The sequence below is a fragment of the Daktulosphaira vitifoliae genome, unplaced genomic scaffold, assembly GCF_025091365.1.
Source record: "Daktulosphaira vitifoliae isolate Bord-2020 unplaced genomic scaffold, ASM2509136v1 Scaffold_5, whole genome shotgun sequence".
Classification (NCBI taxonomy): Eukaryota; Metazoa; Arthropoda; class Insecta; order Hemiptera; family Phylloxeridae; genus Daktulosphaira; species Daktulosphaira vitifoliae.
The window spans coordinates 18355981-18371415 of NW_026099576.1; the positions used below are offsets into that span (position 1 = coordinate 18355981).

At 27.0% G+C, this 15435-nt stretch overlaps 1 protein-coding gene and 1 long non-coding RNA gene across 2 annotated transcripts in view; both read left to right on the plus strand.

Moving 5' to 3' along the window:
- The first annotated feature begins 1235 nt into the window (after positions 1-1235).
- On the plus strand, positions 1236-5385 carry LOC126908223 (outer dense fiber protein 3-like). Its single transcript, XM_050690136.1, has 4 exons — positions 1236-1262; positions 1603-1818; positions 3551-3743; positions 5103-5385. Exons 2-4 carry the CDS (start codon positions 1614-1616, stop codon positions 5383-5385), a joined length of 681 nt encoding a protein of 226 aa, XP_050546093.1. The 5' UTR covers positions 1236-1262; positions 1603-1613.
- A 4366-nt stretch (positions 5386-9751) lies between these two features.
- LOC126907505 (uncharacterized) overlaps positions 9752-15435 on the plus strand; it is a 131111-nt gene continuing 125427 nt past the window's right edge. The window contains exon 1 of the long non-coding RNA XR_007704549.1: positions 9752-9904. This is a non-coding gene — a long non-coding RNA (uncharacterized LOC126907505). The remainder of the gene's footprint in view (positions 9905-15435) is intronic.

Consider the following 15435-nt stretch of genomic DNA (forward strand, 5'->3'; position numbering starts at 1 on the left):
TTTTTATCAAAATTTAATTTTATAATTTATTACAAAAAAAAAACTTCCAATTTTATAAAACAGCAATAGTTTTATAAGCATGATAATTAGATTTATGTTTGAACTGAACTGAATACCTCAAGTTTGGTTTAGTCCTATTTGAAAATTCTAAAGTTCAAACATCACTAGAAAATATAAAATTATTCTATCCATTTTTTATCTTTCAAAAATCATGTGTTATATTGTATAAAAAAAATTAACTCAAACAAAATTTTATTACCTTATGAATATATGATATATTTGCAAATTTACTGGTACTCTATTAACTTAAGTTTTTTATCTGACAAATAACATTGTTGACCCTTAGGAAAAGACTATCCATTAGATATTCAGCTTTTTAGTTGTCGAATACACTCTGAAGCGCAAATCTCTAGTTAAGTTATATAAAAACTTTTTGTCAATTTTAATTTATTAAATATAACTTCATTTTAACGTTTAAAATTACTTACCTAGCCTTAATTAATATTAACTCAGCTTAAGCTTTACCATAAAAATTTATGAAATTTAATAAAATGAAATTATAGAACTACAAGTTATCTATTATTTATTTATTACAGATATGACTTCTTGGCTATTATAATGATATTAATTATATATTCAGTATTTTTAATTTTAATGTTTCCAATTTATTAAAATGTATTATTAATTTAGTTGACCTATTAATGATTATTTTTAATTCACTATCTTCTAGAGTGTTCATCAATATGTAGACAGATATATTATTAACACTAATAAAAGAAGATCAATATTTTCTGATATTTTATATTATCAGCAACATATTATTAACATTGTTAAACCATTTTTATTGCATTAAATAAGTAACACTAAAAAATATTTACATTAAAAATTTCGGATTACTTAATAAAATCATTCAAAATTGAAATTTGGCCAATATTAATTTTCTATTTAGTTAGAATTGTATTTATTTTTTTTAAATTAATTATTTTATTTACTAAGTTACACTTTTAATATAATTTAAAATAAAACATTTATAATTAAGTAATAAATAAAAATCTCCATTTATCATTTAGTTAATGTACAATTAAACCTTGTAACTATGACAAAGAATTAGTTTTATAAAGACATTTAAATGTAATGTATGTTACAACTTTTTTATAATGAATATGTATATATATACTTTAAGAATTATTACTAGAGATTAAAACTAAGTTATTATAGAAATATGAATGTGAAATCCTTGAAAAATACAAAAATTGACGAAGGTGAATTTTTATGCAAATATATATTACTCTTTTTTTTTTTTTTGTCACTATAATTTGTTTATTTAATTTTAATTTATGTATTTTAAATAAATATATATTGCAATTTGAAAATAAACATTATAAGTTCTAATTTACCTAACGAGGTAAATTACACTTGATTAACTAATCCCTATATTTGTATTTGTTTCGTTTTGTAATATTCCACTATCTTAATGAACTTAGCGTCTTTTTGCACTAACGGTTTAATTTATAATGTTTCTTATTAAAATTTTAAAAGATTTGAAATTTAATTAAAAATACATTTAATTATTGAAAAAAAAATTATTATATTATTTTGTAGGTCCAGGTCCAATGACCTATAAGTTGAAAAGTACAATTGGAATGCCTAAAAAAACTGATCCTTCTCTTTGGCAATCGCCAGCATTTTCTATTAGATCTAAATGTCAAGAATTTAATAATTTTAAAAGCCCTGGACCTATTTATAAATTGAATAATGTTACTCGTTATGGTCTAGAAAGAATAAAACCAATCAGTATAGCAAAAAAATACTACCCAAGTAAATTATTTTTTGTAGTTTTGATATTATTAGCATATATACAACTGTTAAAACCTTAATAATATTAAATAAATAGTTATTTATTATGTTCTTATAAAGAATATAAATAAAATACTAAGCCCAAAACCGAACTATGACGAGACAAGGGTGCAATGCATTTGTGGCCCACTTTAAAACAATGAAATTTGATTTGTTTGGATTTCTATAAAGTTAAGAATTTTAATTTCTTAAATTTACGATCATTACAACTGTGTCCCTCAGGGCCTTTGTTCTCCTAGTCTATGCCTGACGATCCCTCTCAATAAGAAGAAAAAATGTGCGATGAACATAATTCATTTATTCTTTCAATTCTATTTAATAATTTTTGTATGAGAACACAAAATTACTTTAATTTGTTTAAAAATAAAGTTATATTAAAAATATTAATTTAAAACTAAAAATAGTGACATGTCAGTGTTTATCATTATTCTCAAAATACGTATACACAATTTTTTTTTTTTGGTAATTCTTTTGTGGCTTTTTGAGTTAAATATTTTTTTAATTTTAAATTAATATTTTTAATAATTAGTCACATGTGAGCAATTTTTAATATTTATTTTTTTATTTTAATTTAAAAGACTACTTATCAAATATGAAATAAAAAAACCCAGCACAGGGGGGTCGCGGCACAGTGGAGACGTGGCATAGTTGAATCCAGTTCTATGCAAATCTGTAGATAGTGTTTAACTTTAAAAAATTGGTGGATTATTCCAAAAGCTACATCATCTGATATACTTTATATATCCTGATTAAGAAAAGTAAAGACATCATGGATCTATAAAAACAAAATTATATTGATTTGATTATTTTTAAAAAAATTATGGCAGTTTTAAGTAAAAAAATTGAAAAAATGTCGAAAATTAGCGATTTTTAAATTTGTAATTTTTTTGAGATCGATTCGGCGAGAGCTGAGAAAAATTGGTAACAAACACAAAAAAAACATACATCATAGTAAAACCAATACCTTCTCAGCTTCGCATCGAAGCTAAAAAAATAGTGTCTAATTTGTATTGTTATTAAAAATAATTTAAGATTATTATATTTTCATTTATAAAAATAGTATACTAGTATAAAATATGACATATAGTAGGAGCGTAGTGTGTAAGAGTCATATTTAAGAATTGTGCTAACTTAATTGTGTAAAGAGTACTCTCTTGCTCACAATGGTATTTTTATTTTGCTCATGTTAAAAACTGGTCTTCAACTCTATAATTTATATTGTTTCATATTTTAGTGCCACCGGGGATAATTGCAACCAATACCACCCACTAAATGTGGCCCTGAGCACAGTGGGCACTTAAAATACTGCTAAATCCCTTAAGTTAAGCTACGCCTATTGCTGTTAGTTGTCAGATGGGTTACCACAATTTAATTTTAACGGCGGAAAACATTATGTCGCCTAATACAGAAGGCAAGCGGGAAACCACTGTACTTAGTAATTCTCCAACACTGATACATCAGTCCACTCTTCAAAATTGATTAGTGTAAACCAACCTGATGGTTAACACAAAATTTATAGTATGCTAATTTTTTGATTCCGCTTAAAAAAATTAAAAGAAAAAGTATGCGTTTCTTTAGAAAAGATATTAAGTCATTTTATGATTATAAAATTTAACCATTGTTATATTATACCATTTTTTTTAAATTTGAAATGTAATTGTTATATTAAACTGTATCGAATAATTAATTATAGGAGATGTACAAAAAAGTCCAGGACCCGCTGCATATTTTCCATGCTATCCAAACTTGAAACGAGCACCAACACCTATATTTTTGTTTCATTATAGAGAAAGCAAAAAAGACAAAGTTCCACCACCCAATTCATATAATTTACAAAAACATACTAAACAAATGTCAATACAAAGTAGAACTGAAGGATTTACAATGTAAGTTTACATAATTTTTTGATTTACGTAGAGCTCTTTGGTTATCAAATATATAATTAAGCTTATTTATCATAAAGTGGATGACAAAATCACAGTTTATTTTTGCTGACTTCACTTTTAATTTTTAAGTGGAAAGTAATAATAGACTAAAAAATATAGGTGCAACTAGGGGGAGTGCTAGTGAGATTTTAGCACCTCCTAACCCAAATTATAGCACCATCAAAAATTAGAGCGCATATTTTAGTTTGGTCGTACAAGTATTTATATAATTGATGTTATAATTTTTTAATTTCACTTTTGTCAAATTTGTATTTTTAGAACTATTCAAAAAAAGTTTCTGCACCCAGAGAAAAACCTCGATCTATATAATAAATTCATTATTCAATTTGATAAATATATCATTACTATTGAATCTATGATATATTTATCAATATGATGATTTTTTTTCTTATCTTGAACAATAATTATTCATAAGAATAATTATTTTGTTCGTATTAATAAAACATTATCATAAACCCTTGATAAAATTTCTCTATCAAAATTGATTGAGGTTTTTCTTTGGGTGTGGATAATCATAGATATTTAAATGTAATTCTATACGTATACTGGTAACAATAATCAACGTATTGCATTATAATTGTAATTTTTTTCTTTTTTAACATACCTATGTTAGAGATACTAACATAGAGAGGTAAATAAGCGAAGCCCCTCATGGGGCTGTAAATAATACTTCTCTTTTGAACTCCCAGAAATGTTGATCTAGATGCGCTTATACTCATAACATGCTAAACAGAGCATATTATTTAAAGCTGTTAAATCTACGCAACTACAACGCTTCTTTTATAAAAAAATTTAATATTTGAAGAGTGAATGTGTCAAACGTTCATATGCCAAAAACATATTTGTTCAGAAAACACAAAAAACAATGGTAACATGGGCATGTCTCACATAATGAACACCATCTATGAATGCAATTTTGTACAAGTAAAAATTTAATTGACATTTGAAACACATACAAGATTGTGGCCTTTGGTACATAGAACATAAATCAGAAATAAAACAATTTTTCACTTTTTTGGCACATAGAACGTTTGACACATTCACTCTTCATTTAATTTTACTATTTTTTCGTGCGGGGAATCTAATATTGTTGAAATTTGGATATAACTTTTTTTTTGGCGTTTTTCCTAAAAGTTCAATTGGAATTTCATAGACTAAATAATTGATAAATATAAAAACGTTTTACGTTTTTCCAATTCAAAATTAAACAGTTTAATTTTTGATAGTAATTAATCGTCAATTCTATGAATTATTTGTATCGAAAAAAAAAATGTAATTATTCTTTAAAATTATTTTAAGAAAATCGAGAACTAAATACGGAGTAAAGGATAAAGGCATCGAAGGTCCAGGCCCAGCAGCTTATAATGCCGTGAACTTAGACAAATACAAAGAATATAATCCACCTAAAACAATGGGAAAACATTTAAATTTTTTGTTGTTGGACAATATCCATATGACCCCAGGACCTGGATCGTATAATGTATCCAAGTGCTTTAAATGTTGTCAAAAAAATTTTACATTTGGAAAAAAACGTCCTTCAAAATTTGTACCATACGTTGTACCAGAAGATAATAATATTTAAATAAAGTAAAAAATTATGAATAATTAAAATACTAATCGCATTAAATTTTATGTTGCAAAGAAATTTGTTCTGTATTACAAGTATATATTAAGTAATTAAGTATATATTCTTAGTTTCTCGGTGGTTTAACTAAAGTTTCATTCTGAAGGCATATACATAGGAATATTTTGGCTACCCATTCCAAATGATAAAATTCGCATCTTCATTATGTAATTATTTTTATTTTGAAAGATATAACACTAATATACACCAGTAAAGTTTTTAATGTGTTAACGAAATTCATGAAAATCCTTAACAGAATAATGAGCTCAAAATTTGAACACAAATAGATAAGTACATGTTTTTTGAACTCATATTTTTCCTTGCTATTTTCTAAATATTTGAGTTTGTTGTTTTAAGAATAATGTTATAAATTTTTATTGTAACAAATGAATATCAAAAAAAAAAAAAAATTGGCTGTTATTTATTCAAAAAATCAAATATCTTTCATNAAAAAAAATTGGCTGTTATTTATTCAAAAAATCAAATATCTTTCATTTTTGAAAATTCACGAAACTTTTTAGTATATTTAAACTAATATACAAAAAAAAACAAAGATTTAAATTTGAAAAGATAGAAAAAAGAGTATTAAAATATTTTAGTTACCAAGTGTACAATATGAAGAATTGGAGTTCATTTTTAGATAAGACTCTAAAAAACGATGAAAACTCGGTACCCAACATGTTACACAATAAAATGATTGAGCAGCGCATATAAAAGTGTGAGAACATATTTATTATTTTACTCGTTCAGACTTATTTACAGAAAAATAAAATCCTCAAATGTGGTATTTATGTTATATATTGTATGAATTTACACTTGAAATAATCCGGATAAATCCTCTGGCGTAGTGCTGCAGGTGACGTATTTTGAGTCTCGTCACATGCACTAAAATATATAGAACACATAACGCCAAGGTAATGCTGAATGGAACCGCATAATAAACTGGTAGTCTCTTGTACAAATAAATCGGGTATTATTTTCTTATATAATAATGATAATTTAATGTACAAAAAAAAAAAACGTGCAAAAACGCACACTACGAAAAATAATAATAATAATATAAAGCGGATTTTGACCGCATGGGCCTGCAACCACAATCAACACTCGATACTTTATATTACAATCATAATAATATTCGTTCGTGGGATGATGCAGAATGTAACAAAGTGGTTGATGGATCCAAAATGGACATGACTCCCGTGTGGAGACAGGCTCCGTCAATGTTTTCTCAGGTGCGTACCGAACACTGTCACCACTACGTCTCCTTGTCAAACTGACCACACGCATCCGGCGTATTATGTCTTACCTACCGTCACCGCCATCGTCTTTGACTATTGTACCTTACAACAAACATTTATCCAACAGCTCATACATATCATTACTATTATGCATTATAAGTGTGAATGTTCCGGATATGCTGCACGTCGTGAATGCGGCACGTTCGTCCACATATCTCAAGTAAAACTTGTTTAATTTTGCCGAGTAGATAACATTGTTGGTATCATTAATTTAAATTACTCGGTAACCAAAGAATACTTCTGAGTATCATTTACTTTTCCATTTTGAAAAGAAATATTCGCATGACATGATCGACATACGAGTTGAATGACAAAGATTTATTATTTTAAAGACTGTAAATTCAAGACGTTTGTATGAAACACAAACTAATTTCCTATTGTTTTTGTTGTGTTGCAGGACATCGTTAAACATTAATTGACGATTAAATAAAATTCAAGAATTTGACGACAGATCATGCAGTTGTGATGGAGGTTTGAATAAAATTATATTTTTATAGTAATTAAGATATTTCGTATGTATTAGAGATTTGCTGTTTGAATTTTTATTTTAACCGCAAAAATTATCTTAACTATTTGAATATTTAAAAACAACCTAAATTGTGTTTATTAAAATCGTAAATTTATAAATTCATACTTGATAGTGGAACAGTTGTTAATAAGCCGACGTCATTTACCAATTATGTGTGGTACCCGTTTGCTTGAGAATATTATTAAGGCGGGACAAAGTGCTTTTTTCTTGATTTTACATGAGTAGTATCTATTCGTGTAGTCAATGGACTCGTAATTAGGCACTCATAAAAGGAATTCGGTGCTACTAAATTCAAATACTCAGAGACAAATTGGCGTTATTTGTGGTTCAGATTCAATAATGTAGTTTTTTTATATAACCGTATTCCGTTCACGTCGATTAATAAGCATGTATAATGTATTGGCTAAAGGGGTCCGAAGCCGCAGGGTGAAATACAAGGAGGCAGACCGTTTTATTTAATCGCATTGGGGGAGTTAAGTTTACGGGTAGGGTAATAGTTTAACTTACTGGACACCAAATAATTCTCAATTCTATAAATTCTTGTAAGAATTATGTATATATATATTAATGTGTAAAGCCAATATAAAGGCTTATTGAATAAATTACGGTTTTAAACAAGAGTGTTCACAAGGAGGAGGGGTTCTATCTTCCTTGCTATGGTGTTTAATTTTAAATTCACTTATTAAAGAGTAATACAAATATCTTTATACACAAACCTATGAACATGACTTAGTTATAGTAGTGATGGGTAAATTCCCACACACATTATTCACTTGGATAGCAGAGACTGAACGCTATAAACATGTGGTGTAATATGTATAGCCTAGCTGTCAATCTAAACAAATCAGAGTTAGTTATGTTCATCAGAAGAAGAACAGGGCTTAACAGTCTTGGCGCGTTTATTCTGAATTGACAAGATATTGGCTTTAATTCTTGGAATACATGGGTATTATCCCAAAAAGTAAGCTAAGATGAGAATCACATATTGAGATAAAAGTAAAAAAAGCCATGGATACATTGTGGACATGCAGCAGAACTCTGTAAAAAACCTAAAATCTTAAACCAAGAGTTATGTATTAACTATACACTTCAGTGATAAACCTGATTTTGTATAGTGCCTTGGTCTGATAAACCAGAACAACTTTTATTAAAATGAGGAAAAAATTTAAATGCATTCAAAGAATGGCTGCTATAGGCCATTACCGAGATGATACGAACCATAACAACAGTGTCATTGGAAGCGCACTAATTGGACTACCCTCTTTTTATTTAGAGGTTAAAGTTCATGTTGAAGCTACAAATACAACTTAGATATCTGAGCTATAGATAGCCCAGATGCTTACCACGATGCTCTACACCACAGAACATGGTAAAATACAAAAAGAGATAAACCAGAGTATACTGGGACATATTTCGTATTGTAACAAACCTGTTCTCCAAAATAATATCCCATACAATGTTAAGATCTTAACACACCCAGAGAAAAACCTCGATCTATATAATAAATTCATTGTTCAATTTGATAAATATATCATTACTATTGAATCAATGATATATTTATCAATATGATATTTTTTTTTCTTGTCTTGAACAATAATTATTTATAAGAATAGTTATTTTGTTCGTATTAATAAAACATTATCATAAACCCTTGATAAAATTTCTGTTTCAATTTTGATTGAGGTTTTTCTTTGGGTGCACATAGAGAATGAAATATAAACCCTCCTGATTAGAAAAATCGGGTTTGTAATCTATACAGATGGTTCTATGAAATCCGGAAACGTAAGTGCTAGATTAAAATAAGATGATATCTATGACTAGATATCAAATAAGCACTCTGACTGAACTTACTGAATATCATTTCACAATAAAGTGACAGAATCACCACTGTACAAAAAGTATAGATCAAAAGAAGAAAATTAATTTCATATTATGTGTGAATGTGATACTCTAACCACATTAAGATCTAAACCTAAAATAACACCAAAATAGAATAACAGAACTCTTTTAACATACACAGTGTTAGGTATTCAATTAATGGTAACAATAATTCGATGGAAACGTTTATGTGAAAAAACCGAATTCGGTAGGATGTGCGCACAATGGACCTACAATAAGTTCATGCCCACCTCTCTAACAACTAAAACTACCCCCACTTCTATGATTTTATGTCTATAGGGAGTCCGGACTCATGACCCCCCATAGCTATACTGGCATCCTGAAGATATAGAAATCAACTTAATAGATTTTTAACTCATTTTAAACTCCATAAAAGGGCTTAAAATATTATTAAGTCTCCTATAATGATATTAATTTAACATACATTCTGTACAAGATACTATAATAAATTTTAAGCAATTATCATATTAGTTTTGACTGTCGGAGGCGATGAAACAAATTTAACTTTCTTTGTAACATTTTTATATTTATATTAAATATACACCCAAAGAAAAACCTCAATCAAAATTGAAAGAGAAATTTTATCAAGGGTTTATGATAATGTTTTATTAATACGAACAAAATAACTATTCTTATAAATAATTATTGTTCAAGACAAGAAAAAAAAATATCATATTGATAAATATATCATTGATTCAATAGTAATGATATATTTATCAAATTGAACAATGAATTTATTATATAGATCGAGGTTTTTCTCTGGGTGTACCAAAAGACAATTCCAAATGAATTATTCATTTTTTATAACTTGTGAAGCTGTTAGTAAAAAAAAAAAAAACAAGTTCAGTTATAATTTATATGTTATAAGTTGCTGAATTTTAACAATAAACTCAGTTAAAATAACAGTTACATAAAAAATATAACTTTTTAACTTCAATTATCTAGTAGAAATTTTTGCTGTCCGTAAAAAGAGGTAGATTTTTTTGTTTTGTAAAAGAAATATAAATCCCAAATATTTGTAATTGTTGTTCAATTCATAGACAAATAATATATTATTTATTTTAAATTTTTCAAAAAAATAATCTATTCATATTAGTTTAATATTAAATAGTCTATAAATCTCAATTATTGAACACTAACTTAACTTATTAAAAAAAATCAACGTTATTTATTATGATAAAATAACACGACCAAGGGTTCACGTTAAATTACCAGTTAAGTAAGTGAACAAAAAACCAAGTTAAACAGTAAAACTAACTTGAATTTTAATTTTTTTTTAACTCGCCAGTGTTTGCAATGCCAAAATATATGAATTCATTTTACTACACATAGAAAAAATATATATATAAAAATTCGGTGACTTTGGCTTTTGCACTAACCAATAATAAATAAATAGTATTTATTTTCCTAGAAAAAAATTTTTCTTCTCCTTCATCCTCGCCTTAATCCCAACTACTTGGGGTAGGCCAAGTAGTTTTTTAGAAAAAAATTAATTATTCAAATCTTTTTAGCAATATCTAAATAACTTGCAAAAATTTACATTTAAAATTTTCTAATAACAAATATTAATTTTACCTTAACGTTTTGGAAATTTGAGAGAAAATTGTTCAGGCTCTATTATAAATATGCTAAATAAAAACCGCTCTATTAGTTTTGGTAAAATTATAATTTAATTGCACCCAAATTAGAGTTTCATTTTGAAAAAATAAAAAATAAATGGTATGCAGAACGATTTTTCTTTGAAACGGAAAAATACTTTTGTTTGCTTTGCATAAAAAATAAATGAAAGTCGTATAATAAAAAAAAATATTACGCCAGCAGCCGGGTGGGAGATCAATTAAAAACCGTACGTGTTTTAGATGCCAAGTGGAGATAAGTCGACAGGACACGTTGTAAAGAAGGGGCTGAGCGAGTGTATACGTAGAAGAGACGTGCCGCCAAACAATAGAAATGTTAGCAGGGCTCTCATATTGCATTGATGTGTGTTTGTACTTAGTGATCGCAGGAAACACGGGGTTCCTTCCTATACAACCACATTGGTTCCGGACGGAAGTACTATACTTTTATCACAGCAAAATTATAAATAAAACAAGTTTTCAAATTCTATAGATCAAGTTACTAAAGTAAAATATTTTGTTTTTTTTTCCATGAAGCTCACTGGAAACAAAACCTGACTTCACTACTTGATTATAATTTTTAAAAATCACCGATTATAAGGTCTAGTAGGTAATAAACGTAGACATGTATTTTATTGAGATAAAACTTTAATTGTTTGAAATAAAATCAAAAAACAAACAGTAAATTAAAAAAATCCAACCAGTACAGTCTAGTCGAGGAAGAAGATCCGTCTATTATAAATCACTCAAATACATGTGAAATATAAATAAGTTTGAATATGTTTTTAGTTACTTTTAGTTATATATTTTTCTCAAATTATGAGCTATACAACACTTTTTAAGTTCATCCCTTATGCATTGTAAGAGTGTGAACTTTGTTTTTTCAAATGAAAATATATAGACATCGTGGAACATTGTGTATTATATTATTTTTAATTTAAAATAAATTTAAAGGATGCAATTTTCCGGGACCTTTTCAAAAGTTAAGAAAGATTATTGAAATAAAAATCCTCTTTTTCAAACATTTTCCAAAAAAAAACTATATATTTAAGCCATTCCACGAAAAAAATTGTCTTACATTCACATTTTTTCATAAGTCATAGCAGTAAAAAGTTGAAATTGAAAATTTTCAATGTATATTTTTATTAATAAAATTGTATACTTTTCAACTAAGACAGCCATTTATACCAGGAAGACAGTTCAAAGGTTAATTTTTTGTTCAAAATATAATAAATTACATACATTTCATTTAATTTAAGATAAATTTAAAGGATTCACGTTTTTCGAAACATTTTTAAAAGTTAACTTTCTATGCAACTATTAATATATTGAATTTCCCCTTCTAAGACGATAAAGAATCGAATTTTCAAAAAAAATTGAAGAAAAACATCTAAAGTATTTTTATAAAAATATTTCTTTAATTCATTTATTTTCAAATATTGAATTTCCCCTTCTAAGACGATAAAGAATCGAATTTTCAAAAAAAATTGAAGAAAAACATCTAAAGTATTTTTATAAAAATATTTCTTTAATTCATTTATTTTCAAAAAAGTTTATAAATGTAAAAAAATAACAAAATGTTGGGGTTTCTAAAATAGCCCTTTTTTTATGATTTTCCCCATTAGAATTGATGAGAAATATTTTTTCGAATTTACAAAGAACCGTCTTCAACTAACGATTTGTGATTTTATGCACATTGTATTGCATATGGTTAGGTAAGAAATAGTTTTCATAAATTTTAAGTTTCTCAGTTAATTTTTTTTAATTATTAAAAATGAAAAACTTATAATTATGTGAGCTTTTAAAGTAAGAAAGAAAAATCGATAAATCTTATTTGATCAGGAGCGCGAATGTTTATTTTTTGGTGAACGGATTTTTATCCACCGACTGTGTGTCCGCCAAACAATGCAATGGAAAACGACGTGTCAAAATCACACCATATTAAAGACCCTTCTTTCGTATATACTTCATGTGGGCTGCATAAAATCGAGCGCAAGTCACGTTTGTCCGTACAAAACGTCTATTTAGATGCACAATTGTGATAGTATGCGTGTGGCTTTTGCTTTTGTTTGAAATAGACAACGTACTACGATGGTTAAATATTAGTCAAGGTAGATTTTCAGTATTACCAGTCAATAATTTTGACTTGATTTTTTTTTTTTTGATATATTAACAATTATAGTATTTGTAATTTTGAGCTAGCACACTTTTCAATTTTAATACAAGTTGTAGTGAATTCAAATCATTTTCAACTATCATCTTTTTTCCTTAAAAAAATATTTGGTAAAAGGTGTAAACATACTTTGGTGTGTAACTTCATGTTATTTCTTCTTTTACAACGACGGCTTCGTACCTTAAATGTTCGACTTAAACGTAGACTGAAGACGAGGTGTGATTATTATTATAATTACTCATGACTTTGCCACGTTACTCTTTTCATCCAGGTATAAAAATATTCATAACTCATGAACTACTGATTAAAAAAATTGTTATCAATCACTTAATTTCTTAGTAGGGTCATTAAATAAATTATTTAGTTAGTTAATTAACTAACTAAATATTTAGTTAAATATATATGTTACCATTAAAAAAAAAAAAAATTTCATATACTTATAAGGGCTCAAAGGTGGATATAAAAAGTATTTAACGACTTAAAAATTGAGAAATAAATAATATTAAACAAAATCAAAACCATTATTATTTTAGGAGAAATTTACGATAAATATATCACACTGTATATTGAAAATTTGACAGAAATGTCAAAAAGGATTTGTCAATAGGGAAATCTATCCTCCTAATCCCATCGCATTTAATCACAACTAGCACTTCATATTTTCAAGTTCCTTTTTCAATTATAATAATTAAAAAAATACTTGTAAATTATTTAAGAAGATAATATAAAAATGAAAAATGAAAATTAATATTTATTTATTACTGATGTTATTTATTGGAGAAAACCCTAGTAATATATTTTGTAGAAAATATCAATAAAAATAAAAATTAAATTAAAAAGTTGAAAAGTTAAGTAATTATTATTTTTACAACCTAATCGTAATTATTATATCTATAAATATATTTATATGTATGATATTTAACTTTCTCTTATGAAAACATAAAAATACAATTAGTATAAAAGAAAATATGATTCTCGTCTGAGACAAAATCATTGAACCATAAAGATACAATTTTTTCAACTTGTAGCGGGTTGTTCAAAATGATCTTATGATTGTCCTCCCCTAGGACAAGATCCTAATTATGGCTTTGACTGAGAAGACAAAAAACAAATACAGATCGGCTGTGATATAAAAGACTTTTCCTGAAGGGAAGTTTCCACGATTCCTATTCATGAAACTATTTGGAAACACTCAAGTTTACTTGTGCGACAATTATTGCTAGATAAATATTTCATGATATTATCCGTCTTAACTCAGGTGAAAATATATAAGGCGCATTTTTGTAAAATCTTAATACTTACAGTACACAAAATTCGGTGTGAATGTATAATAACTAATAGGAGAAATAATGAATAAAAAAATATATAATAAAAACTTCCCTTTGAGTTTTAGATGCCTTTTGTTCTGGCTTTTCCAAAAAGAATATTACAACAAAAGTGCTCAAGTCAAACTAAAACGACACCGACCTGTTAGTATTCAGCGTTCTCCGTCAGTTGTCGAGTGACCCGAAAGAATAAAAAAAATAAAAAGGCTTCATCATCTCTCTAGTAAACTGTAAGTCGTCAAAGGGAGACCACCGAGCAATCATGATTACAATTATACTCTGAGCACATTGTTTAATTATTACTCAAAACGTGACCAAGGGCATTTTAGTTGGCAGTCACGTATTGTGCTGCAAAAACAAGTGCCCTGTCATAATTAGGCTATTGCTCGAGAGCTTTCGCACTCTCCCTGTGAACTCTAATACAATGCAGGTACCTTATATCTTTTTCGTCAATAATCTCAAGTGCACTGGCAGGTCACATACTACTTGTCCCGTAACTATATGTTTATTCGGTATATCAGTAGTAAAAAGTTTTTGCTGTTCAGAACGTGTGCCTCCGGGTCAATTGTAATTAATTTTTATGTATTCTACAGATGAATAATTGTATTGTACAAATGAATTATTAATTTAAAAATACCCAGTCGATAGCTTTCAATAAGCACTATATGTAAAAATTTAATTATCAATTAATAATAACTCTCTACTTATTGTACAATGTGTTATTGTTGAATAATTAAATATGTTATAAATTAATAGCGAAAGACAGTTTGAAATCGTAATTAATTATTTTTTAAAGCATTTTGAACTACTGTGTAACAAAATGTAAATGAAGAGTAAGTATTTATGTTGCCATAGTTTTCTGGATTTAATTAAAAATATAATCAATGTTAATGTATATAAATAAACCATAAAGTCATGTTTTAATGGTTAATAAGTATACATTGGATTATGATGAAAAATTCATTAAAAATATTTAACATAGGTGCTAGAATGTAGTTGGGCTAAATTGACTTTTTCCCCACCCTAAATAATATATTTATATAACAATAATTATTCGATTTTATCGGGTGGGGTGGAATAATTTTTGAACTTGTAGGTTATAATAGTTATACTTATAGTTGTGCTAGTGTTGCTTACAAATTACGAAATCAAAAAGAAAAAGTAACAT

Excerpts from the sequence above, each read along its gene's own strand:
- LOC126908223 (XM_050690136.1), top strand. The coding sequence starts at position 1,614 with ATGACCTATAAGTTGAAAAGTACAATTGGAATGCCTAAAAAAACTGAT. Across the intron at positions 1,819-3,550 it reads AGCAAAAAAATACTACCCAA|GAGATGTACAAAAAAGTCCA; the intron begins GTAAATTATTTT and ends AATTAATTATAG. Across the intron at positions 3,744-5,102 it reads AGAACTGAAGGATTTACAAT|AAAATCGAGAACTAAATACG; the intron begins GTAAGTTTACAT and ends AATTATTTTAAG.